The 26,037-nt window shown below is 43.9% G+C and overlaps 1 protein-coding gene across 1 annotated transcript; it reads right to left on the reverse strand.

Moving 5' to 3' along the window:
* Positions 1-12,325: 12,325 nt before the first annotated feature.
* Ifnb1 (interferon beta 1) lies at positions 12,326-12,998 on the reverse strand. The gene has a single exon (XM_006976011.3). The coding sequence runs from the start codon at positions 12,954-12,956 to the stop codon at positions 12,411-12,413; it is 546 nt and encodes a 181-aa protein (XP_006976073.1). The 5' UTR covers positions 12,957-12,998; the 3' UTR covers positions 12,326-12,410.
* Positions 12,999-26,037: the final 13,039 nt, after the last annotated feature.

Here is a 26,037-nt window from a genome sequence, read left to right on the forward strand (position 1 = left end):
TTCACAATCACCCACTGTGTTCACGACACAGCCTGGGAGTGTGGATGACTGAGTTTAGAGAGATGTGCTGTCAGCCACACAGATGCCCTCAAAGTATTTTTGCCCATCTGCTGTGGAAGTCTGTTACCAGCCCAGATCCCTCTAGCTCTCAGGCACACTTCCTGTAACAATCACTCTGAAGATACAGGCAATTCCACTCTTCCAACAAATCCCATTTTCACATACCAGGTTGAAGCTGAATGTCCATTGTTTTTAGCTGAAAGATCCTGAAGGTAGCTCCTGAAATCCCCACCTGTCTATGTAGGGCACATGGGCTGCTGAATGGGAACAAGGAAGCCCCAGTCAAGCTGAGGAAGAGAAGCCCAGTTATCATGCTCAAATCAGGCTGGCCACTGAGGTTATGTGTCTATTCTACCAGCTAGCAGATTGCAGTCATGGGTGTTGGGGAGGGTTTGGCTCCATTGTCTATGCTTTGGCATCTCTCTTATACCTCTGTGACTGCACTTACCTTGTCCTCTTACTGCTCATTTTCACCCCTAAGTCAAGGCTCCCTGAGGACACGCTCATGCCTCTCATGTTCTGAAGGCTGTAAACTGTGCAGTACACATGTATAGAATGATAGGTACATAGAAACACAAAGAGGGAAGGAATTCTCTGCTACACATGGTGAGTATATTCAAAACGCAGTCTCCCCTCACGGACTAGCGTTACTAGACAATGACTGGCTGGAGCAACCGAACGTTGGCATAAATCTGAAACTTGTCTTTACCTAACACTTAAAGAAAACACCAGATTTATAGTGCACAGATCTCTAATGTGAACTGCGGCTTGTCTATTTCCTGATGTTTCAAGGCCGTGCTGACAGCTGTGATTTAAAGGACACTGTGACTCAGAGGTGTAGTCCTGGGTTAGTCATGTGGCCAAGGAGTGATGTGCACCTGGCCGAGAACTGTTACACATCGTCTGAGAACCTTATTCCCATGTGAATGACTTGGGGGACATTTGTGAAAGAGATTTCCTTCTATTTTGGCTTTGTTGTGAGTGAGATCACTGATGGCCCACTCGCTGGAGGCAAAATCCATTTTGTGTACAACCGGGTGAGTGACCGTTTAATATGAAGGTAGTATGCCATCAGGCAAAGGTGCCACACAGAGGCGGCCTCTTCCCAGTTCATTCAGGACAACCAATTAGAACTGTGAGCCTTCTCTAAGTCCTTCTGCTATTACTTTCTTTTTGGATTACCCCTGATCAAATAAAAAAAATGAGGGATGAAATTAAAGAAGAAGAGAGAGAAAGAAGAGGGGACATCGTGAGAGGCTTTAGACTTGGTGAAGATGTCTCTGGTGAGTAAGGTGCTATAGTTACCACAGCTCGACAGTCCACTATCCTTACTCTAAGCCTGTAGAAGGCCTTTGGCTCTGCAATTCATAAGTACTTAGCCTAAGGATTATCTGTGGTTTTCTTTTCCTAAGTTCAGACCAGAGAAGGAATATAAAAGAGAAGAATGAACAAGGCTGGTAACGACTCCTATGATGAAACTTCTAAAGATGGGAGAGTTTCTGTGTCACCGTGTGTGTGCACATACATGTGGGTTTTCACATGGCTGTATTTCCAGGGGATAGGGAGTGAGGTCAGACTGGAAGTCCAAGGTGGGGCCCGGAACCTACTGAGTTTCCCAGCAGGAGGCTGTTTGGGCAGCAACATCTGTGGAGTGAGAAGAAATGGTGAGCTCATTGAACATGGAGTCCAAAGATGGGAGTAGGTCATTTTCTCATTGGGTAAATATATTTGTGATACCCACAGACACAGTATTTTATTGTCTAAATAATGGAATTATCACACTGCTGTTCTGAACTACACAGAATAGACTAACTTGGCTAGCCTGGATTTTGTAAAAATTCTACTTTGGCAGAGAGGTGTGGTATTTTGTGATAGACAGCCCTGTAGTCCATCAAGAGAATAATTGATAATAATTTTCCAAAGAGATGAAGGGGGTGCTACCATTTATTGAGCATCTATTACATGCCAGGCACTGTTTTGGAACAATCTGCACAAGTAGCAGGTACAATATGTGACTGTCCACTGCCCTCTCCTTCCATATACTTCCCAAGCCAACAGGAACTTGGGGTGAAACTAAAGGTTTAAGATGAAGCAATTTGGAAGAAAGAAGAAACAAAACCTTTCAATCAGAGAAACCACTATAAGATGGCTCAGAAAGCTTGAGCTCTTTGGGTTTAGTAAATTCAATTTGGCTACAAAAAGTAAAAAATGAATTTAGATAAATAGAAAGAAAATGCATCCCTCAAGTAGACCACATTTATTATTTTAAGGGTGTGGTTTAGAGCCAATATTAAGCTATGGGACTCAAAACTATGTCAGAGTTTAACGAAGATCATGTTGCATCCTGCAGGGGGAGAAGCTAATGGCACAGCCCCTCCCTCCTGTGGCCTGTCTTTCCTCAATGGGTGCCAAGATTCACACATGCCCAACAGAGACCAGTTGGTCCCAAGCCAGCTCATCAAATCTCTTCTTGAGTTTTAAGCTATTTATAAAGTTTACAGCAAACATAACAGAGGAGATGGTTTTTAGCATCCTTTGAAGATCTCTACGGTACTCAAGTTGTTTGTTTTTCAAAATGAAGCCTAAATGGTTTCATTGCAGCGTTTTCAGGAGGGTTGATGTTGTCTGAGCTCCAGCTTCCTGCTGCTGCAGATGGAGGAAGCTGAGGTGATTGGAGGAGACTCTCATGGCAAAACCAAACAGAAGAGTGGACACACAAAGTGAGGCCTAGGAGAGAAGACAGGGGTACCTCATCTCCTCCTCTGCCACTGGTTGAATTATCTGCTCATCACCCATATCCTGAAGCTTGAGTCCTCAATACTTCACAACTTCGACCTGTGGAAATAGGGTTGTCAAAGGTAACTTAGGATTAGTCATGCTGAAGGAGAGTGAGCCAAGATGACTACTGCCCTTGTATAAAGGGAGAGATTGGGGGCACATACACACAGGGAGAATCATGATGGAAGCAGAGAGAGAGAGTTAGAAGAAAGGTATTAAAGATCTTCACAGCCTCTGAGAGAGCCAATCCTTCTAACACCTGCTCTTGGGTATTCTTCTCCTAAGACTGTGAGGCAGGACATTTCTGCTTTTCTATGCTACTCAACTTGCAGCACTTTGTTACAGTAGCTCTAGAAATCGGCTTCACCATCCCCAGATTTCACCAGCATTGGATGTATGCATGTATGAGATGGGACATTAGGCAGGACTGTCATGGTCCTGGTAGGCATGAAGAGTACACATCCTATGTATTCAGTTGAATGTTTGACAATATCCCCCATGGCAGTTGCTTGGAAAACAATTGAAGCAATGTTCTGTGATGGTCTAAACTTCACATTTACAGGAAAGATGTTAATCTATGTTAACCTCTGCAAGTGACTTCTTATGGTTAGAAAGTTCTAGAAGGTCTCTGCTGGAGAGGACCTTCTTGAAGGTTCTGGGAACATTGAAATTGTTCATTAGTAGCATCAACTGTTGCTTCTGATCTGATCAATAACTATGCTTTCAATCCCTTCAAACATTGGCCATATTAAGTAGAAACACTGGACGTGTGTGTGTGTGTGTGTGTGTGTGTGTGTGTGTGTGTGTGTGTGAAAAGCGAAGCTCAGATGAAGGCTGAGAGACTTACAGAGACCTGATCCAGTGATAACATGCCCACAAACTCACCCTCAGTCCTGCTTCAGGCCACCAAATCTCTAACCCAGACTCTCAGCATCCTCTCCATTTCCCAGTCTCACCCTTCTTCCATCTATCCCCTCCAGCTGTGACCAGAGGTTCCTGTCCACAGGAAGGTATGACCATGCCACTTAAAAACCCAGCTTGCTAATCCCTCGGCGTGCACCCCAGCTTAAATTTTCAAGCTCCCACTCTTACCCAGGCCCTGCTTTCTTGTAGCAATATACTTCATGACATTTCCTGAATAGACTATGGTGTTCTTTGCCCCTTTCATTTCATTTTAAAATGTTAGTATGGTTTCAAGTCCAAGTTCAAATCTTACCTTTATAAAGTCTCTTCGGATCTTATCAGAGAGATGGGGTCAGGCTCTCAGCTGGGTTTCTGCAGGAAATTGTTCATTGTTAGAATGACATTTATCAAGTTATCAACTTCAGATCTACACATCTGTTTCCTTGTGGAAAGAGGCTTCTTTAGCAGAGTGTCTGTATCCGCTTGGCTGTGTGAGCCCAGGGCTGAGACAGCTTTTGGCACCACTGAACTAAGGAAACACTGGTTGAATTTCACTGGATGACAAAGCTATGTGCTTCCACTATGCATTGTTGGAATAGAAATGAGAGGACAGTTAACAAGGGAGCCCTAGTTATCTTCCTTTAGGGATTCCACTGAACCCTGATTAAAACATTCGGTTGGAGAGGGCCAAAGGTTGCCTCTAACTTTGGTTAGTGCACAAGCCTCAGCCCACGGAAGAGGGGCAAGGAATGGCCGAGCCAGGCATGAGTGAACCCTTCTCTGTACTTTGAAAGGTAGGCCTATGGAGAACATAGAACTTAGGGTGAAGGAAAAACATTTCGGTTATGCTAAAAGATGGGTCATTGCCTAGGTACATAGGTTTCTAGATTACTTACATCCCCTTTACTAATTTCAGACTCAGATAATGTAAACATGCTGCGAGGTTCATCTGCTTCAGACACAGTGAAACCGTATTTTCGGGCATGTGTCTTTCCCTCTGCTGCCCTTTGGGCTGGCCTTTTTTAATCAGGGCCACTATAGAAGGAAGGGCACCACCTAGAGGCCAGCCAACCAAGCACAGGCTGCAAGCTCGGTGTGCCTACCTTGTCATTAGACTCAAGGCTGGGCACACAATGCCTTCACCACCCTAGTAAGATGACTTTGTCCTATCACTACTATGTCCTATTTTGGGGACACATGTCTATTCTTTATTAGTGTCTGTGGGCATGAGACGCCAATATTGTCAGGGGTCCAGCCCAGGAAAACGTCCACTCCCAGAGTTAGGGGTCCACCTGACTCTCACAGGATGAGGTGCTGGCCTTGATGCTGATGGGCAGAAACAGATTTTTAGGACCGCATGGAAAGTCCAAACCCAATTCAGACACATTACCAGAGATCAGTGAGGACTGCTTCTCCTTGTTGCTCATGCTCCTCCTCCCATCTGAGCCCATCCTTTATCTACGTTTTTTCTTGACATTTCAGACACTTGAAATAATCAGCCTTGCTTTTTAAGTAGCTGCATATCAAGATTGGAATTTTAGGAATGCATTATGCATGTTTGTCGTTACAGATATTCAATATACAAATACTTTCATGACACCTACAACTTTGGTAAAGTGACATTCGTGTAGATTCCATAGTAACAACAGTTATTCATCAGCAACCTGATTACTCGGGACTTGATTTCAGGAAGAATGTTCCGGAGAGCACACCTAACTAGTGTTAAGAAATTCCATAATCTTTATTTGCTTTGAGGTTAAACATTAGGCATCTTCTATCAGCTCTGTGCTGGACCAAGTCAGACAGCAGACTGACCTCTGACAGCACGCCTGGAGAACTTGGGGAGTATTACTTCCAGCTTACATAATGTATCCAATATGATCCAGTTAGCAAGTGGCCAAGCTCACACTCACTCTCAGGTTTCTGTTACCATATACTCTGGGCTTTTGCCACACAGTATATCCACCTTTTTTTTTTTTATATTTGAACCTTTAAAGTCATAGTTTCTAATCCATGCATTTAGATTAGTAGGCTATTTTCTGCTTTGAAAATTGTTTTACCTCTGGATTTTCCTACAAAACATGAAATGAGCTCATCAGTTAAAAAGTGAAGGGGAAAGAAATGTGCTGGGTCTCTCTGCAGGGCAATGCAGCCCGTTTTCATCTTTTAACATTCCTATGAGATAACGAAAGCAGCGTGGCTCAGACACAGAAAGGAAACTGCACGCAGGGCTTTCATGCTTGTGCAGGATAAAACTGGAGTGGTTGAAAGAAGGAAATGCAGTCAGCCAGGGCCGTGATGACTCAGCGCGGACTCAGCCCAGGACCTTCAGGGTAGATGCTATCTGAGTCTGGGAAGGGGCAGGATGAGGTGGGACTTTCTGGTTATTCTCTCTAACCAGAGGTTCCTTCTGAACGGGTAGAAACAGCCCTTTCTGTGATGGGCCCCAACAGGCCCCTAGAGGTTCGTGCAACTCTTGGCCCAAAGCCAGGGGCTGTAATACTGCAGTGTGAGCCACAGGGCAGTAGACTTCCTACCCTATCTCCTCAACTGTGACATTAATGCTCTGTAGTTGAATAAAAGTAACAGTTGACTCGGTAGTAGACAGCAGCAGCATGTGATTTCTGGTTCCAACTCTGCCTCTGCTTCGTGCCAGCCTGTGCAGCCTGCCGGACCTCACGGAGCCTCCCGTGCTTTCCTGATGGGCAGGATTCCTCCAAGTACGTGAGGCAGATTACGTAAGAAGATCTGTCTGCCACCCTCTTTATGTCACGTAGGTTAGGTTTTCTTTCTAGAATTTTGTACAAATAGCGTGGTACAGAGTTGACTCCTTGTGGACCACCTTCCCTTTAAAAAATCATAGTCTATCTTTTCAAATTCCATATAATGTATTTTGATCGCATTCACCCCTCTAACTCCCCCCAGATCCTACTGCCCTGCCACCCAATTCCATGTCCTTTTTTTTTTAAACCCACTATGTTCAGTTTATGCTGTACACACACTCTTGGGCATGGGGCCATCCCTGTGGCGTGGTCAACCCACTAGCTGAACCACCTTTTTATATTCAACGTGATTAGAGATTCATTATTGCAGCTACACCTATTGATGATTCATGTTTTTATTTTATTTTATTTTTCCTATTTAGCAGGAAAAATAAAATAAAAATTCATTGTATGGATCTATTTATTTGTCCATTTGTAATATGTGGTCTATCCATTCTTAGCTTCAGACAACTATAAAACTCCTAGAATATTTATGTACAAGTCTCTGTATAGATACAATATTTACTTGGGAGTAGACTTGTTGAGTCAGATGTTTGGTATATTGTACCCTTTTTTAAGAAACTTGAAAATGGCTTTCCAAAGCAGCTTGTGGTTCTTATTTGGGGGACAGTGAATCAGAGTGGCAGGTACTGCATATTCTTGTCAATGTTTGATTCTTCTTTCCACCCTGGCTGTTATAGTCTGTAGCAGTGTATTATGGGTTAGGCTGAGTGAACTGAGCCTGATCAAACCATGGCAGCCTCTTGTTCTACTTAGCAAGCGTCTCTTGTCGAAGCACTGGTTCCAAAGTTTGCTCATCTTTTAGTGGGTCACAATGCTTTCTTACCACTGAGTTCTTGGTTTTGTTTTGTTGTTTTTTTTGAGACGGGGGTTTCTCTGTAACAGCTCTGAATCATTGAGTTTCGAGAGGCGTTTATCAGCTATATGAGTCTGTTCTGTCTTTTCATTTTGGAGTGGACTGCATTTGTTTGAAACTAGTTAGTCACAGGGGAACATGATTTAAACTGTGTTTGGGGGCATTCTCAGAGCACTCATATAGGGATTTGTGAAACAGCAGGGATTTCAAACGGGGTAACTGAAGCAGAATGTGCTGAATGGAGAGAGCTGTTTGGTGGGAACCAGATTCTGGAGTACTCTTCATCAAATCAATTAGTGACTTAATTAACTCGATCCTATTAATTAGGAGAAAGCTGTATGGTACCTCTAGTCCAGCGCTTGCTTACAACTGCTAATTCTAGAGGATTTAAGACAGTTAAACCAATGTTTTCAAAACAACCTGGAGAAGGAAAGGATTCAGGAAAGAGTTTGTTTTGTAGGTCAATGAGCTGTAACAGAGAATGTTGCAATGTAGAGAAAATGTCTGTGAAGGGCGAGGGCGTAGCTTTGACCAACTCTCAACTGCTAGCTACCTTGGCATTTCTTACCATGAGTGAGAAAAGACAGAAGTCCAAAATGGTTAGGACCTTGCCATCTCTCCCGGGCAGATCTCCCTGGCTTCACCCACAGATGAAGCCAGGATGAGGTGTGCTGTCCTCAGGAGAGAAGTGACCACAGCAGGCCCTCCTGGTGGAACTGGCCACTTCCCATGCTTTTCTAGCCTGCCCACCCCAAGTCTCCAAGCATGCCTTCACCATCACCATGTACTTACTGGATTCTCACGCATCTTGTTTGATGGAGGCACCACTTACATACATTAGCCATTTTGTTGGCCTGTTTTCTAACTATTGAACTTTCAGAGTATTTAAAAATATATGTTGCCGGGTGGTGGTGGCGCATGCCTTTAATCCCAGCACTCGGGAGGCAGAGCCAGGCGGATCTCTGTGAGTTCGAGGCCAGCCTGGGCTACCAAGTGAGTTCCAGGAAAAGGCGCAAAGCTACACAGAGAAACCCTGTCTCGAAAAACAAAAAACAAAACAAAACAAAAAAAAATATATATGTGGATGCAATCTTTTATCAGATAGGTCATTGGCAAATATTTTCTCTCACTCCATGGCACATTCCTCGTTTTCTTAAAACATTTTGTGAATAAAGCCACAATCAGCTGTCATCTGGGTGCCTGGAAAGGCTTAATGCCACTTCAACATCTAAATATCAATTTTTATATTAGCTACAGAAAAGACAATACAAACATGTGCTTAGGTGTCTCTGTGTCTACATGTCTACACTGCCCATGTGTCTAGGCAACACTTCCATATTTACATGTAGCCTATTGCTTCTGAAGATCCCTGCACTTACTTTTGAGCTTGAGAAGGCTGCCCTGCTAACCCACATCTGTGGAAACAATGTTTTCGTGCTTTTACTTGGAGGCCTGAGGTAGCAGAAGGCAAAGGGAGAACTGGAACTCTGTCACTGCTCAGCCTTCTGTCTGGTTACCCCATTCTGCTCTTCTCTCCATATCGTGTGACACATGTCCCTGGACACTTTCGGTGGTTCATATCCTGAAATTCTGCACAATGGGGTTTTGAGTAGTTTTGTTTTGAGACAGGGTCTCACGATGTCACCGTGGCTGGCCCCCATGCCCAGTTTGAATAGCTATTGGAGGACTGGAGGGGATGACAGAGAAGGTTCTGACATCAGTGTACACAACGTCAAGTTTCGAGTGAGACTTCTGTTTCAAGCGCCCGTTCTGAAGAGTCTGGTTCGTCTCCATCAGGAAGTCGTCTGACTTACTTCAGGGAACATCACGTGTTTAGGCAATTTGTGGGGTTATTTCCTCTGTCTCTCTTCTCAGAACAAATTAACACCCCAAAGATGTTATCTTAAACCGTTCTACGTTTCTGTCACATAATACCCAAGAGTGAGTAATTTGTAAATAATAGAGGTTTCTTTTGGCCCCAAGTCCTGGAGCAGCTTAAGATCAGGCAGCCACATCTCAGACTTGAGTCTCACAATGGCAAGCAGAAGAGAAGAGAGGTGTGCACATGGAAAATGGTTCTGAACTTCCACTATACCTGACCCATGCCTTCAAGAAACACATTAATTCACACATGGGTGCTCCGCACCTTATGAGTCAAACGCCACATCTTACCTGTTAGCACAGCTGCACTGAGGAGTTGAAGTCCCATTCATACAGACACGAGTGTTCTGAGAACACTAACACCACCACACAGATGCTTTCCTGTCTTTGTGTTGCTACACTCAAAACGTCTAGATTTGCTCCTCTATATTAAATCTCTGTAGGTGTTTCCCTAGAGCATTATCCTCGTGGGTGTTCTGGTGACAGCTAAAATGATAATACTTTCCCATAGCTTCCATGCACAGTTGCCTGCTTAGCATATGCAGAAGCCACCCTTTAGGTTACGGTTCTTTTGAGGATTTTCACTCATTCTCCACTGGTCCTGGACACACTCTAGGCATTCTGGATAGCTAGTAAGCTCAGGCAGGACTGTATTTTCCATGACGCAGAAACAGCTCTTCCCTGGTTTATCTGCATGGCCCAGGGAAGACAGCAAGTTCACCCCTGGCTGAGTCGTTTGTGTCGTTATCCCGGCTGTTCTAGACACTGCTTTGCCTGTGCATTTCTATATGCTGAGCTTGTACTTGATTCCCAGGCAGAAGGGAGCCTTGTTGAAGAAGAGCTTCTGGGAGGGCTGGGGTGGGATATTACAGGAAGTAAAAACTGTATTTTCAGGGCACTTCACTGTTTGGGGCCCATGGGTGCAGGCCTGCTGAAATGACCCTTCTTGGTTTCGCCCTTTTGAGGCAAGAAGCCCTGTTCTGTCAACACAGTAGTAGCTTGTCCCCTGACAACGTTCTTCTATTGAAAGCTCACTCTTTTAGATGAAGCTCTCAGAGTTTTGTAATACTATCAGTAATAACTCCCACGATTCTTCACGTTGCATTGCCTCTGGAAAAGCCTCCACTTGTTAGCAATAAGAACTTGGAGCAGTTACTAGACCTTTTTGAAACTTAGTTTTCTGCCTGCCCTGGAACATGAAGTAACAGAATTATTTCTACCCAAGAGGCATATGCAAGAGGGGTCAAATCAATTGTGCCCATAGGTGCTCTGCACAGTGCCCATTTCATCAGGGTCTCTCAAGATGTAGCTGCTGCATGTGGTAAGAAAAGTCATAAAAACCCAAGTTCCAAAGGGTTGGGAACAGGGGCAAAACCCTATCCAATTGGCACATGCTGGCCAGGTATCAGAGGGGTTCCTTAAAAGCTTGACTTTTCTCAGGACAGTTGGAGAAATTGGTGTCCTCCATCTCCCCTGAATGCCCCTCTCTCTTATACTTTCTTGCTTCCCACTTAGAGACCAGACTTGATTTGATCCATTCATCTTGGATTTGGCTAGGAAAGTATGCCACTTTAGAGTTGCAGAGCAAAGGGAAGCCAGAAGGACAAATGCAGGATTCTGTGTGAACAGAGTTGAGGGGCCAGGAGCAGATAATTTTTTTTATATACTTTTTTTTAACACTTTTCTTATGGTCTGTTTTTAATCTTGGTATGCATAATTTTTTCCCTTTTATTTTGTTTTACAACACCATTCAGTTCTACATATCAGCCACCGGATTCCCTTGTTCTCCCCCCTCCTGCCCACCTCTCCTTCCCCCCAGCCCACCCCCCATTCCCACCTCCTCCAGGGCAAAGCCTCCCCGAGTACTGAGATCTACCTGGTAGACTCAGGACCTCCAGGCAGGTCCAGTCTCCTACTCCCAGACTGAGCCAAGTGTCCCTGCATAAGCCCCAGGTTTCAAACAGCCAACTCATGCAATGAGCACAGGACCTGGTCCCACTACCTAGTTGCCTCCCAAACAGATCAAGCCAATCAACTGTCTCACCTATTCAGAGGGCTTGATCCAGTTGGGGGCCCCTCAGCCTTTGGTTCATAGTTCATGTATTTCCATTCGTTTGGCTATTTGTCCCTGTACTTTATTTAACCTTGGTTTCAACAATTCTCGCTCATATAAACCCTCCTCTTTCTCACTAATTAGACTCCCGGAGCTCCACCTGGGACCTAGCCATGGATCTCTGCATCCAGATTCCTCAGTCCTTGGATGGGGTTTCTGGCACGACTACTAGGGTATTTGGCCATCCCATCACCAGATAATTCTTAAAGGTAAATGGAGGACAAGACTACTCAGGTTTTCAGGGTACAGAAGGGTCTTCTCTCTCTTTGATATCTTTCCCTGGAAATAGATATCTTCACTTTCCTGAGAAATCATGAGGAGCAAAGTAAAGGCACTTAATAGATGTCAGGGGGTGCTTAGGGCTTCTCAGTCATAGGCTTGGAGGCCCATACACATTTTATAAATCTGCTGGAGCAGATATTCCTCTGATAGCAAAAGTTTTTGGGTAAATACAACAGCTGACATGTTCCTTTGGCTACCCCAATGCCCAGCCAGGTTCTAATTTTATATTAAGCACAGAGCCCCAAGAATAGAGTAGAAGCATCGGGCACTCCAGGTTCTGGCTCCAGAACCACCTGCCTGCCACTTCCTTTTTCAAACCCACAGCAGGTGATGCCACAGTCATTTCCCTAGAAGCTTTAGGTCCCCCATTATCTCTTACCTTGTGTAACGCATGTGGATTCCTTTGATTTTGAATTCCTCAAAGGCAAGAGCCAGAAACTACACCACTTTTTAGGAGTGCTTTACAAAGAACACTTTGTAAAGGGTGTCCAGCAATTATTAACATAGGTGGCTATATAAATCAGTAGAAATTAAATTGCCATATTGACTTTTTATCATAAATATTTTATTTTCCTAGGTTAAAAAATTTAAATAAAGAGTAGAAAATAATATAAGTTATAAATTAATAAAATTTCAAAGTCTTTCTTTGACCTTTCAAATGCAGTCCATTCACTACCAGTCACAGAGCAAGCGCTGGTGCTTAAAGGTCGCCTGCAACCATGGTCCAGTCTCAGAGGCATCAGCTGACAGGTCTTCAGTTCTGGTAGACATTAATAAGTCTTTTAATGATGGGAAAGTTCCTGAGGATTTCTGCTCGAACCACCATCCAGGCACAGCTGCTGTATCCCTTGTCTTTAAGGTACCTTTGCACCTTCCAGTAATAGCTCTTCAAGCGTGGAATTGTTGCAAAGTGAGTCAAACTTTCATTCTCCGGCATTTCCTTTAGGATTTTCTTCAGAAGGTCCATCTGCTCATGAAGTTTACCCAAGAAGCTCTTGATGATGGTCTCATTCCACCCAGTGCTGGAAGAATTGCTTCTGAAGACCTCAAAGATATTCTGGAGCATCTCTTGGATGACGAAGGCAGTGTCTTTCTTCTTCATCTGCCCCGGGTGCATCACCTCCATGGGGATCTTGAAGTCCATTCTGTAGTTGAGGCAGAGCTGTCGATCCAGCTGTTTCAGGAGCTCCTGACACGCTGAACTGCTTTGTCTGAGCTCAAGCCACTTGTAGTTGATGGAGAGGGCTGTGGGGAGAAACCCCAGCAGGAATGCAGCTTGGAGGATCCACCTGTTTGTCATGATGGAAGCTGGGCTGGTGCTGGCTGCTACCTGCAAGATGAGGCAAAGGCTACCAAAGGCTGTGAATGAGAATGTTCTTCCTTCATGGCCTGGGCTTTTTATAAGGGATGGTCCTCTGCTTCAGAGGGATTTCCCACTTTCAGTTCTCCCTTTCAGTTTTCCTTTGTCACTCTTATTGTTCTAACAGCTTCTAATATGCATTTTATTTAAGTCCCCGCCGATTGTATATACTATACATTAGGTTAAAATAGATATAAACTGTAAGGATTTCTAAAACTTTGTAAAGTTTCACTAATTGCTGAAGCAATGGAAAGAGAAATAAATACCCAGGAGAGAACAAAGGAAAGCAGACAGCCCTGAACACAAAAGAAGTCTCAAACAGCCAAGGTGTCCATGGAAAAGCCAGGCAGAGGAGCAGCTCATTTGGGAGGGCACGGCTCCTGCCCGCTGAAACAGTGGGCTGGTGGGAGAGCCCCTCAGTGAGCTCCAAGGGGGCTTACAATAGTGTAATGCAGGAGAAACTCCATTTCGACAAGCCATAGCTTCCCTTTGGGAGAGGGCCTCACACCTGGAAAAACTGCTCAAAGTGGGATCCAATTTGAGCAGTGGAGAAATAAAAGAGACCAGGGAAAGAAGGTCTGTGGGGTGGGCAACTGAGAGAAATGGCCACGTTGCCCTGCACTTCCGCAAAGCAACAGAAGAGGGAGCTCTGGGAAGTGAGAAAAACCACCCAGGGCCTTTTCTAAAGGGAGGGAGGGGAGAAGGAGGCACCGCAGGACAGAGTGCAGATATAGGAGCACATACAGAGTGATTAGTAGCACAGCGTCTCTATAATAAAGAAAATATTCCGAATCACATGCACACAACACAGATCACAGCTGAGAGCTCTCATCAAAGAGCTTGGTGTAGTAAGAAATTATTTAGAATAGCATAAACCAGAGGAAAAGTTCTAAAAATGAAGGAAGTAAGCAGAAATAAAATTTAAAAAAAAAATCTTGGTTGAATTAGATACAGTCACAAAGATGAGTTCTTTGGGAGCGATCTCTATTGGGGAAAAATGTTAATCTTTTGAAAAATATTAGCAGCTACAATCCAACAATACACAAACATCATTATATATTGACTAGGGGGAATGTGAGGTTTGTTCAATATCATACGACACATAAAACACACATAGTGGATTAGAAGGTCAAATGACCAAACTCCAGGAAATAAATCAAGGAATATGAAAAATGACGTTGGAACAAGGTGATCTATTGCATCAATTTGTGAATCCCAAGGCATAAAGGAAAATACTGATAACATGACTGTAGACAAATTATACATTTCAGTGTGTCAGAGCCTCCCAGAAAGTCAGAGGAAGAGCAGAGCCAGAACCACACGACGATCGACAAAAGGCATCATTTTTTCCCCTCTCCAAAAGGTTCCCAACAGAAAAATTTATAAGTGGCCAGAGACCAGGAAAAGAAGCTTGAGGGATTAATAAAGATGATATCTGTTCAATGTTACTGGGTCAAAAAGCATGTAAATCAAAAAAGAAATGAGGTAGTCATTTGAATTTTATTAATTTTGAATGTATATTTATTTGGTGGGGGCAGGAATGGGGATGTGTGAGTGCCACAGTAAGCAGATGGGAAATCAGAGGACAACTTGTGGTTCTCTCTTTCTATCATGTAGGTTCCTGGAATCAAACTCAAGGCTCCTCATTTAGTGCTAAGTGCCTCTACCCACCGAGCCATCTCACTGGCCACAGTAACCATTTTCAGTAACTGTATTTTCAAAGGCACAGAACAGTGAAGCCATCAACTCCAAAGTTATACACTTATACAAACATTTTAAGTACACAGATTTTGTTTTCCAAAACCAACTAGAACAGAGATTCCTATTCTTTATGACTTTAGGCTCCCCCACTGAAAGGTAGGGGTCTGTATCTCCTCTTGGGTCTGGGCAGATATTTTGGTTAAGAATGGATGATGATTTTGGAGGCTATATCAGAAAGGTGAATATAACTTCTACTTTGTTATCTGGGATTCTTACTCTTGAGGTTTTCAACCACATAATATATGCCATTAAGTAAGTAAGGCCAAACAAGCTGGCCATGAAGGCACAGGCCTACAGTCTCAGCACCTGAGTGGCCAAGGCAGGAGGATTGCAAGTTCAAAGCCAGTCTGGGCTACACTGAAAGTTTGGGACCAGCTGTGCTGGCTAATTTTATGTCAACTTGACACAAGCTAGAGTTATCTGAGAGAAGAGAACCTCAACTGAGAAAAAAACTCCATAAGATACAGCTGTAGGGTATTTTCCTAAATAATGATTGATGTGGGGAAGGCCCAGCCCATTGTGGGTGGTACCTCCTGGGCTGGAGGTCCAAGGTTCTATAAGAAAACAGGCTGAACAAGCCATGGGGAGCAAGCCAGTAAGCAGCACCTCTCCATGGCTCTGCATCAGTTCCTGACTCCAGGTTCCTGCTTTACTTGAGTTCCTGTCCTGACTTCCTTTGCTGATTCACTGTGATGTGGAAGCATAAGCGGAATAAACCTTTCCTCCCCAAGCTGCTTCAGTCATGGCGTTTCATCACAGCAATAGTCACCATCACTAAGACCAGCCAAGGCTACATGTGGAGACCCTGTTTAAAACAAACAAAAGAAACCCAATCAAGATCAGAGGAAACCATGTGGAAAGTGCTAACTTATTTCTAATTTTACAGTTTTAAGACATGAAATTGTTCCTTTAACGTATCATACCATAGTAATGAATTTACCCATGGCTGTCTTTGCAGAAGTGTGTGTGTGTGTGTGTGTGTGTGTGTGTGTGTGTGTGTGTGTATTTCACTTGTACAACAATGATAAATTCTCATTACAATATTTCTCTAGTTAAAAAATAGATATTCATCTTTGGAAACTAGTTAAGTAAAACTATATTACAAACAAAATGGAATACTATAGAGTCATCTGAATGGACAATTAGCTGATATGGGACTATGTCACAACCATATTTAATGAAAAGAACAATGTGTAAACTAGTGGATAAAGTCTTACTTTTTATAGTTGTTTTTTTTATAAATTAAGGTATATGTGTGTGTTGGTGTATGACTATGATGTTTTTCTGGCAAATATGTCCAATCAAATAGCAATAAAAGTTATGAAGGGATAATGTGGAAAGGATTACAAGAAACATCTTTCTCACTTCACTTTGTACGCATAGACCTATTTGAATATGGGACTTGCTCCAGGATAAGAAGGTATCTCGAGACAAGGCATCTTCATAATTTAATGCACTTTATTTGGGGCAATTTAGATGTGCTATTAGGTTTTAATTTTTCCATATTCCCCTTTAAACATTTTCTCTCACGAACACACGTGTATCTTTAGATAATAGAGGTATACAAGAGTCTAGTATTCTATAGTTGCAGCAGAGAGTGACTTACTCTATATTTTATAAAGAGCTAAAAGAGAGTCCCAACACGAAGGCATTACACACATCTCAGAGGTGGTATGGAAGTTTGGATGTTAAATGTTCTCCCAAAGATGCAATCTCCATGGAGGGTCCATTGGTAGAATCTTTAGGAGACAAGGCTCAGTAAGAGGTCATTAGATCATTGAGGGAAGGGGGTTCGGCTGCCCATTCCTCAGTTTGTATTCTGGCCACAATGCGATGTTTGCCAAAGCACTCCTTCAGGCCTTGATGGGCTGCCTCACAGCCTCAGAGCAACAGAACCGACCAGTAATGGACCTGAGAAGAAGAAACAAAACTTCCCTCTTTGCAAGTTCATTCTCTCGAGTATGCATTGCAGTACTAGAATGCTAATACAGATGGAATTCTAATTACCTAGGTTTAATTATTACACACTGTATACAATATGATTTCGCAGTCTACCCCATAAATATGTACAGATATTGTACATATATCAGTAAATCACTAAACACCCAGTTATACTGAAAAGCAGGGTATAGCAAGCACCCACAATACAGCCATACAAAGATACAGGGAGGGAAATAAGCAAGAGGAGGCATACCAGCAGTTCTTTTAACAGTCCTTTTGTTTGGCTTATAGATGGACAGGCTTTCCTATGTTTGTGCATTGTGTGGTTTCCTAGCTTTTCGCTGTTGAATGTGTATTCTTCTTAAATAGACTAACCTGTAGCAAAATGGAATCAAAGAGCCTTAGCTTGTGAGTTTATTCTGCCCCTCCTATGGGTTGCATTCTCTTTCAGCCTTTTGGCGTTTGCATGCTAGCTCTTAGCAGAACTGCAGCTACTTCATGATATTAGGAAAACTGCTCTCTGAAATGAATTTCTAAAACAGTGATTTTTTTTCTCAAAACCAAAGCCATCTCTCTGCTGTTGCATTTGTACAATCTAGTGACATCAGTGAGTGATTCCTTAAGCCATAAGCTAGCTCTTTCCCTTTCTCTTTCTCTTTCTCTCTTCCTCCTCCTCCTTCCCTCTCGCTTCCTCTCCCCCTCCTTTCCCTCCCCAAGCATTTTGTCACTAGCCTGGAATATACAGGACAGAAAGACCAATGCAAGGAATTTCAGAAGTCACTCAAGGGACCTGGCCTACTCCCCTTAGCAAGGAAGAGACTTGTAAGCCCCTAGAGAGTTGCCTTCCCTTGCTCCATGCGGTCGGTGGCCTCTGATCTTCCTCACTAAGTGGCACTGGGAGGCCTCAGAGTCATCTGACATCACAGGAGAGGCAGTGGTAGAAGAGGCATATTAGTTTCCATTTGGGGGGCACTCACTAGGCAGCATTCTCTGAAAAGCTCTCATAGTAAATATTTGAGAGCATTTAGTAATCCATGTTTTGTTACTAGAAAAATATCAGAGTCAGGTTAATTTTTACAAAGAAAAATGCTTGATTTAGTAGAGTCAAGGTTCAGTGTCCCAAATTGAATCGCTGTGTTGGTTTGGCCACAGCGTGGCTGGAGAAGGTAAAACTCTCCAAGGGATATTATAAAGTCAAATTTAGGATACTCTAAGGGTAATATATGTATCACTTATAACTACTATATAAAGAGTAAAATGAAAATGTTCAAAATGAAACTACAGGTACAAAATCTGTTAATGAAAACATATATAAAAATAATATCATGGGACTGGAGGGACGGCTCAGCAGTTAAGAGCACTGGCTGCTCTTCCAGAAGACCCAGGTTCAGTTCTCAGCACCGAAATGGCAACTCCCAACTGTCTCCAATTCCAGTTCCAGGGTATCTGACACCTTCTTCTGGCCTCCGCAGGTATTGCATGCACATGGGTCACAGGCATACATGCAGGTAAAGTGCTCATATACATAAATTAAAAACAAAAGTCTTTAAAAATAAATTAAATAACATTATAAATAAAATGCAGTGTGGGACTACATGTGTCCAGTTTTTACGTATGATTGAATTAAGCTATTCCAAGGTTAAAGTAGATTGTTGTAATTATATTTTATCCTAGCTGTGATGGTACATACCTCCAATCCCAGCATTTGGGAACCAGATGCAGGAGGATCGCTTGAGCTTAAGAGTTTAAGGTTATCCTGGGCAATGTAGCATGAATGTCTTTTAAAAACAAACAACCAAATAACCAGAGCAGTGAGATGACTCAGTGGGTAAAGGTGCCTGCCATCAATCAAGCCTGATGACCTGAGTGTGATACCCAGGACCTATGTGATGGCACAAGAGAACTGACTCCTGCAAGTTTACCTTTGACCTCCACATGTAGGCTGTAATGTAGGCATGTTCCCCAATCACACATGCATAATACATACATATGTACATAATACATACACACATATGTACATAATACATACATACATACATACATTTTGAAAGGAAATAAAATAAGAAGGTAACGTGGACTATTAGGGTCCAGCCCCTCGATAGCCTTCTCCCAGGGTCCGTGGAAGAATCTACAACCGGCTGATAATCTAATCTCAGACGATATGAAGTGAATCTACATACACGATACTCTTTAGTCCATTCACTTTATTCTTCTAAGTCAGTTTTCTCTCTACCCAGCTTCTGTTCTGCTCTCATGCCTAGCTCCTTTCTTGCCTGATTTCTCTCTACATTTATCTGCTGTCCCCTCCAAGTGCTATCTTAATTCCTTCATCTTAGTTCTGCCCCATCTAGGTTCTCATCTGTCTAGTTCTTTCCCATCTTAGCTCCTCTCCCATCTCCTTCTTTCTCATCTTGTTCTTCCCTGTCTGGCTCTTCCTCATCTTCCGTTCTCGTTCTTCTAGTTCTCTCTTCTAGTCCTCCAATCGAGTTCTCTAGTTTTCTCTTCTTCCTCTAATCATTCCCCTCAAGTCTCTGAGGTTTACAGTCATATATCCATGAAATAGCAATGCTCTGGCTAAGGCAAGGTCACCAGGCTTGAATTCCCTCATGGTCAAAAGGAGAAGCAATAAGATCCACACAAAAGAGCAGTAATTGTCAGCCATCATCTGCAACCCAAAAGGGAAGTGGCTAGTGGGGAATGAATCAACTGAGGACTAAATTCGGTTAATATCTGAGCAAAGGGGATTTATGTGCTCAAACTACATTCTTAGAAGTGATTAGTTGAAATGTTAAGAACCTATATAAAACCTGTAAGTTACTAAGTGAGACTAGTTTCATGGGTGAAAATAAAACTGCCTTCTTTTCTTCTTTGGCCCTCTTATCTGTCCAAACTATCTCAGCTCCTGCTGTTTTCTGGCAAGGCAGGGGAGAGCACTTGGCTAGGCAATTTGGCTAGACAACTTCCATCATAGCTAGATGCACCTGGTAATTGTTAAAGGAGATCTAAAACTAGAAATAAGATTTAGAAAAGGAGAAAGTTAAGTTTAATTAGCACATCTGCCAGACCTTCTCAAACAGATAGTCTGGATGCTTAAATCTGTTCTTAAGAGAGTCTGTGAGGTATCTCAGATGAGATACTTTTGTCTGTCCAGGGATGGTCCAGGCCAGATGCTGCTAATGATAATTACAGAAAGGCCTGAAATTAGGGATTTTGGCTGTGTCTGTTGTTAGTACAGTTGGAGAAAGCTTTACAAATACGTTAATTGTATAGGGGAAATTGTGCCCAATGAATGATGGAAAGTCTATAATAGCACACGAGAAATTCATAGCAGGAAACGGCTGATAATTATTATAACCATTGTAGCTCCTTGGGCCTCAGCTTTATCCTCTGGAAGAGTTCTTAACCTTCCAGGTACAGCTTTATCATAATCAACTGAATTCCTACTTCATATTTTTTTGTGGCCTGCAGCAAGAAATAATAGTAAAGGTATTGTTTTATGTAATTCTCATGATTACTACAGAGAAAAATATGTATTACTAGATAAAAAATAAATACAAAGGAATGAAATGTAGCATTAAAGTAAGTCACTGAAAAAATTGTGATAAGAGGAAGAAAAGAACAAAGAAAAAGTCCATATCTACCAATATTCACTTGAAAATGAAATGGACTAAATTATCCAATTAAAAAGCAAAACAGCATGGCTGAAAAGGTTTTTGAAGTACATGTCTAAAAAACACATTCACTAAGAGCAATGGGAGAAGACATTCTCTCTATGCAGCAACCGGAAGAGAACACAGGTAGCCATACTACACGAGAAAACAGCTGGGTTTTAAACACACAGATATACTGAGAGACATAGAAAATTCCTACACCGTGTTGAAGGGACAAATTCATCGAAAGTGTGTGCTCATTGTAAATGTATATGCACCAAACATCAGAATCCTATAAATAGAAAGGCTACAGCAGTAGATCTGAAGAGAAGATCGATGTCTACTTATAATAGGAGACTGGTCTACAGCATTTTGGACATTGTTAAGGAAAACAATAGTGAGGAGGAAAATTAATAGAGCTACAATGGTTATAATAATTAAAAATTTAAAATATTATTATACGTAAAGATAACTCAGATAAATAATACAACATGTTGGATATGAGCTACCTTTTAGGATGAACTGAGTTAACATTCATTTTTCAGGACATTTCATCCCACAACAGAAGAATAAACAACGGACATAGAATATCTTCTGAAAAAAAGCACATTTTAGGCCACAAAGTGAGTTTTAATAGTCTTAAGCAGACTGAAGTTGCAATCTCAAGGATCACTTTTAATGGTATAAAACTAGAAGTGAATAGCAGAAGGGGACCAGGGAAATACGTGGAAATCGAAGGGCAGTCTCCCAAGCAGTCAATGAGTCAACAAAGAAATAAGAAAGGAAAGTAAAAACCGCCACAAGCGGAAACAACATACCAAACTCATGGAATGGGGCAGCAAATGTACAAGAAAAGGGAGCATCTGAAACAATAAACTTGATTTGAAACTCCAAGGAGAGAGAAAAAGAAGAATCAGTTAATTCCGTAGTTCTAGAGGAAAAAAAAAAAAGACAACAAAGATTGGAGCATAACACATGAAATAAAAACTCCCAAAAAACAAGAGGAAAAAAAACAACCCAACTATCAGTTGGCATTATTTTGAAAAGATAAACAAGATGGACAACCTATGGGTTGAGTGTCTGAGAAGAAAAAAAGCTTCAAAAAAAGTGAACTCAGAAAGAAAAGAGGAGATATTTCAACTGATAACAGCAGTAAAGGGTCATGAGAGACTGCTATGAAGAATGGAATCTGGCCAACAGCCAAAAACGAGGTGGGTTACATTTTGCAAACATTTTGTGACTCCAATCACAATCCAAAATCTCCCAGGATGGGGCGCAGGGATTCCACAGAGAGTTAAAGCGTGAACTCAGCACTTCTCAAGTCTTTCCAAATACTGAAGAGGATAGAACACTTGCAATGTATTTTGTGGGGCTGAAACCAATGTCCTGGTTTGCTTCTCCATTAGTGTGGTAAACAACATAACTAAAACCTGTTTGGGGGAAGGAAAGGATTTATTTGGTTTATAGTTTGTAGTCCACTAATGAGGGAAACCAAGGCAGGAACTCAAGAGGGGAGCCTGGAAGACTCTGACCATCCACCCCAGTGGACTCTGACCATCCACCCCGGTGGACTCTGATCATCCACCCCGGTGGACTCTGACCGCCCACCCCAGTGGACTCTGACCATTCACCCCAGTGGACTCTGACCATTCACCCCAGTGGACTCTGACCTCCCACCCCAGTGGACTCTGACCACCCACCCCAGTGGACTCTGACCTCCCACCCCAGTGGACTCTGACCTCCCACCCCAGTGGACTCTGACCATCCACCCCAGTGGACTCTGACCTCCCACCCCAGTGGACTCTGACCACCCACCCCAGTGGACTCTGACTATTCCACCCCAGTGGACTCTGACTATTCCACCCCAGTGGACTCTGACCATTCCACCCCAGTGGACTCTGACCACCCACCCCAGTGGACTCTGACCACCCACCCCAGTGGACTCTGACCGTCCACCCCAGTGGACTCTGACCACCCACCCCAGTGGACTCTGACCACCCACCCCAGTGGACTCTGACCATCCACCCCAGTGGACTCTGACCACCCACCCCAGTGGACTCTGACCACCCACCCCAGTGGACTCTGACCATCCACCCCGGTGGACTCTGACCTCCCACCCCAGTGGACTCTTGACCGCCCACCCCAGTGGACTCTGACCTCCCACCCCAGTGGACTCTGACCACCCACCCCAGTGGACTCTGACTATTCCACCCCGGTGGACTCTGACCATCCACCCCAGTGGACTCTGACCCCAGTGGACTCTGACCTCCCACCCCAGTGGACTCTGACCATCCACCCCAGTGGACTCTGACCATTCACCCCAGTGGACTCTGACCCCAGTGGACTCTGACCCCAGTGGACTCTGACCCCAGTGGACTCTGACCTCCCACCCCAGTGGACTCTGACCCCAGTGGACTCTGACCTCCCACCCCAGTGGACTCTGACCGCCCACCCCAGTGGACTCTGACCTCCCACCCCAGTGGACTCTGACCTCCCACCCCAGTGGACTCTGACCGCCCACCCCAGTGGACTCTGACCTCCCACCCCAGTGGACTCTAACCTCCCACCCCAGTGGACTCTGACCACCCACCCCAGTGGACTCTGACCTCCCACCCCAGTGGACTCTGACTATTCCACCCCAGTGGACTCTGACTATTCCACCCCAGTGGACTCTGACCATTCACCCCAGTGGACTCTGACCGCCCACCCCAGTGGACTCTGACCGTCCACCCCAGTGGACTCTGACTATTCCACCCCAGTGGACTCTGACTATTCCACCCCAGTGGACTCTGACCTCCCACCCCAGTGGACTCTGACCGCCCACCCCGGTGGACTCTGACCATCCACCCCAGTGGACTCTGACCACCCACCCCAGTGGACTCTGACCACCCACCCCAGTGGACTCTGACCATCCACCCCGGTGGACTCTGACCGCCCACCCCGGTGGACTCTGACCACCCATTCCATTTAATAGGTGGAGATGGAGCAGTTTCTGTAAGTTCAGTCCTGCAGCACAACTTCTGTATTAGTCAGGGTTCTCTAGATAGAGTCAGAGAACTTATGAAATGAATCTATCTATCTATCTATCTATCTATCTATCTATCTATCTATCTATCTAAATTATATATATAAGGATATATATATATATATATATATATATATATATATATATATATATATCCTTTTTTTCTTTATTAACTGCCTTTTCATAGCACAGAAAAACAAATGTGATATTTTTCTGGAAAAGGTAGAAATCCTGTGGCATCTCCAAACTGCATGTGAAGAGAAACAATTGGGGACAAGAGTCAAAAAGGACAAGAAAGTGGGAAAAGCATAGAAGTCAATGCCGTCTGCACTAACAGTGATAACTCCTCCCCAAAACCTGCTCACACTAGAAAATTTTGCTCAGCAACCCAGAGAGCCTATGAAACCTGGGAACCACAATGGCATCTTCCTCTTGTTCCACCTGCTCCCTTGGGGGCATTTGGGGTTTTTTTGTAGCCACAAGTCACAGCTGGTAGGGCGAGATAATCCAACTTTATCCTGGCTTCCCACCTGGCAGCAAATGCAGCCGTGGTCCACATGTTGATGGCTTCAGACACTTTCTGTTCTTCGTTTTTTTTTTTTTTTTTTTTTTTTTTCCCCACAGCCAGGGACGTCTTGTCCTAAGCCTACCACCAGACTCAGCCTTTGGTTTCCCTCCTCGTCACCACCAGATCCAGCTGTTAATAGGCTACTTTGTTGTGGGTTCTGTCCAACCCTTCTACTGTTGGGGTTCAAGACGTGTTACCCCAAAGCTATCCCAACTTGGAAAACCACAGAAGAAAGTTACCTTCTTTTCTGTGTGTGACAACCATCAAGGAAATGTTCACTCCCCCCACCCACCCAAAGGCGGACAGAAGACACTCCTGTGAGAAGTGTCCTGGTCCACCCATGGAGGAAAGCAATGAAAACAGGAAGACCCCAAGAGGAACATCAACAAAAAACGTGCTTGGCTGAGTCCACTCCTCTCCTACTTGCTTATCATTAGGTCACACCGCCCACCTTGCCCAATCATTGTGCTACATAAAACCTCAAAACAATTTCCTTGAGTCTTTGACGCTTCTTTCTTGTTTGTTTTGTTTTGTCAAGGCAAGGTTTCTCTGTGTAGCCCTGACTACCCTCCAACTAGCTCTGCAGACCAGGCTGGCCTCACACTCAGAGATCTGCCTGCCTCTGCCTTTAGAGTGCTGGGATCAAAGATGTGCACCATCATGCCCAGCTTGAATTTTCTAAAGGTTCTCAAGTCACAGAACCTTGATTAAACTTTGCTTAATTTTTCCTTGTTAGTCCTTGTAGGGTGTTGGCCACGAACCTTGCAACTGGTTAAAACAAACAAACAAACAAACAAACAATAAACAAACCTTTTCTTCTCTCCTATAAACAAAAAGTGACCAGCTGGTCCCCAAGTCTGCATTCCTTCCCAAAGTTGGGATGGTCCAATCAATGGATTAAGGACCCCAAGACACTGCTCACCCAGTGTCTTCCCCACATGCTTTCAGGATACTTGCTGGCTGCTGGGCTCTCTAGCCTGGTCCTGTCAGATGCCAGTTTGTCCTGAGCCTTGGTTTGCTCTTCCTCTGGCATAGCAGACAGTTCCCTGGGCACAGCTTGCTTTTCACATTCACTGGCTAGTGATGGGTATAGGGACTGGCAAGTGTCAACTTGACGGGATAAATAAATGGCCAAGTGTTACTTCTGGGTATTCTGTGAAGTGTTTTCAGGGGATGAGTTCGTGAGGTGAGTGGGAAGGATCGGAGGAGGCACCAATCAATTTGGTCCAGGTAGAACCAAAAGGACAAAGAGCGGGAGGGTCCCTTTCCCTCTTTACCGCTGCATTTGGACACTGCCTCTGAACACGCCAGCCCTTTTGACTCCATTGGCCTCTGGAGTTCTCAGTCTTTGTCATCTGATAAAATTAAACTCCAGTTTCACTGGTTCTAAGGCTTCTAAACTTGGGCTGAGCTGTGCTCATGGCTTCCCCAGGGTCTTCAGCCTGCCGATGGCTTGTCCTGTGATCTCTCGGCTACCATAATCACGTGCCATGATTCCTATAACAAAGCCGTCCCCCCTCCTTTCCCATATCTCTTTCTCTCCCTGAGCGAACAAGAAGCAGTTGAGCAATAGCTGAACAAGAATCAGCCCCTTTCCCTCTGCTAGCACGCATGCACGCGCTGTGGTCCGTTTCCTCTGGGAGCTCCCGGTCTCAGTTTCTGGCCTTCTACAGAGAAACAGCCGAAGCAACACTCTCTGCAGCACTAAACTTAGAACTCAGCCTAGGGATTTCATCATCGAGGGTTGCACAATGACCGAGCGGCACAAGAATAGCGAAGAGGATGACGCAACAGACGAAAAGGAAACCAAAAGGCAAATAAATTGTCTAACTGTATCTGAAGAACGGAGCGAGGATTCCCCCGCCCGTCTGGCTGAAAGGACTCTGGCAATCTTCTCGGAGCAGGGCAATTTTTTTTTTCTTGCTGTTCGCTACTCTAGCAAAAACTTTTAACTGCCTGAACACAGAGAAACAGGAAAGTGCTGAATAAGGTGTGGCCTTGTAACCGTGCAGCATGTTGCCAAGAGCAATGGCATTATCTGTAACTCAGAAATTTTGGCAGAAAGCTTGGTGTAGA

Source organism: Peromyscus maniculatus, chromosome 2 (genome assembly GCF_049852395.1).
Source record: "Peromyscus maniculatus bairdii isolate BWxNUB_F1_BW_parent chromosome 2, HU_Pman_BW_mat_3.1, whole genome shotgun sequence".
Taxonomy (NCBI): domain Eukaryota; kingdom Metazoa; phylum Chordata; class Mammalia; order Rodentia; family Cricetidae; genus Peromyscus; species Peromyscus maniculatus.

Coding starts and splice junctions, on each gene's coding strand:
- Ifnb1 (XM_006976011.3), bottom strand. CDS start 12,956: ATGACAAACAGGTGGATCCTCCAAGCTGCATTCCTGCTGGGGTTTCTC.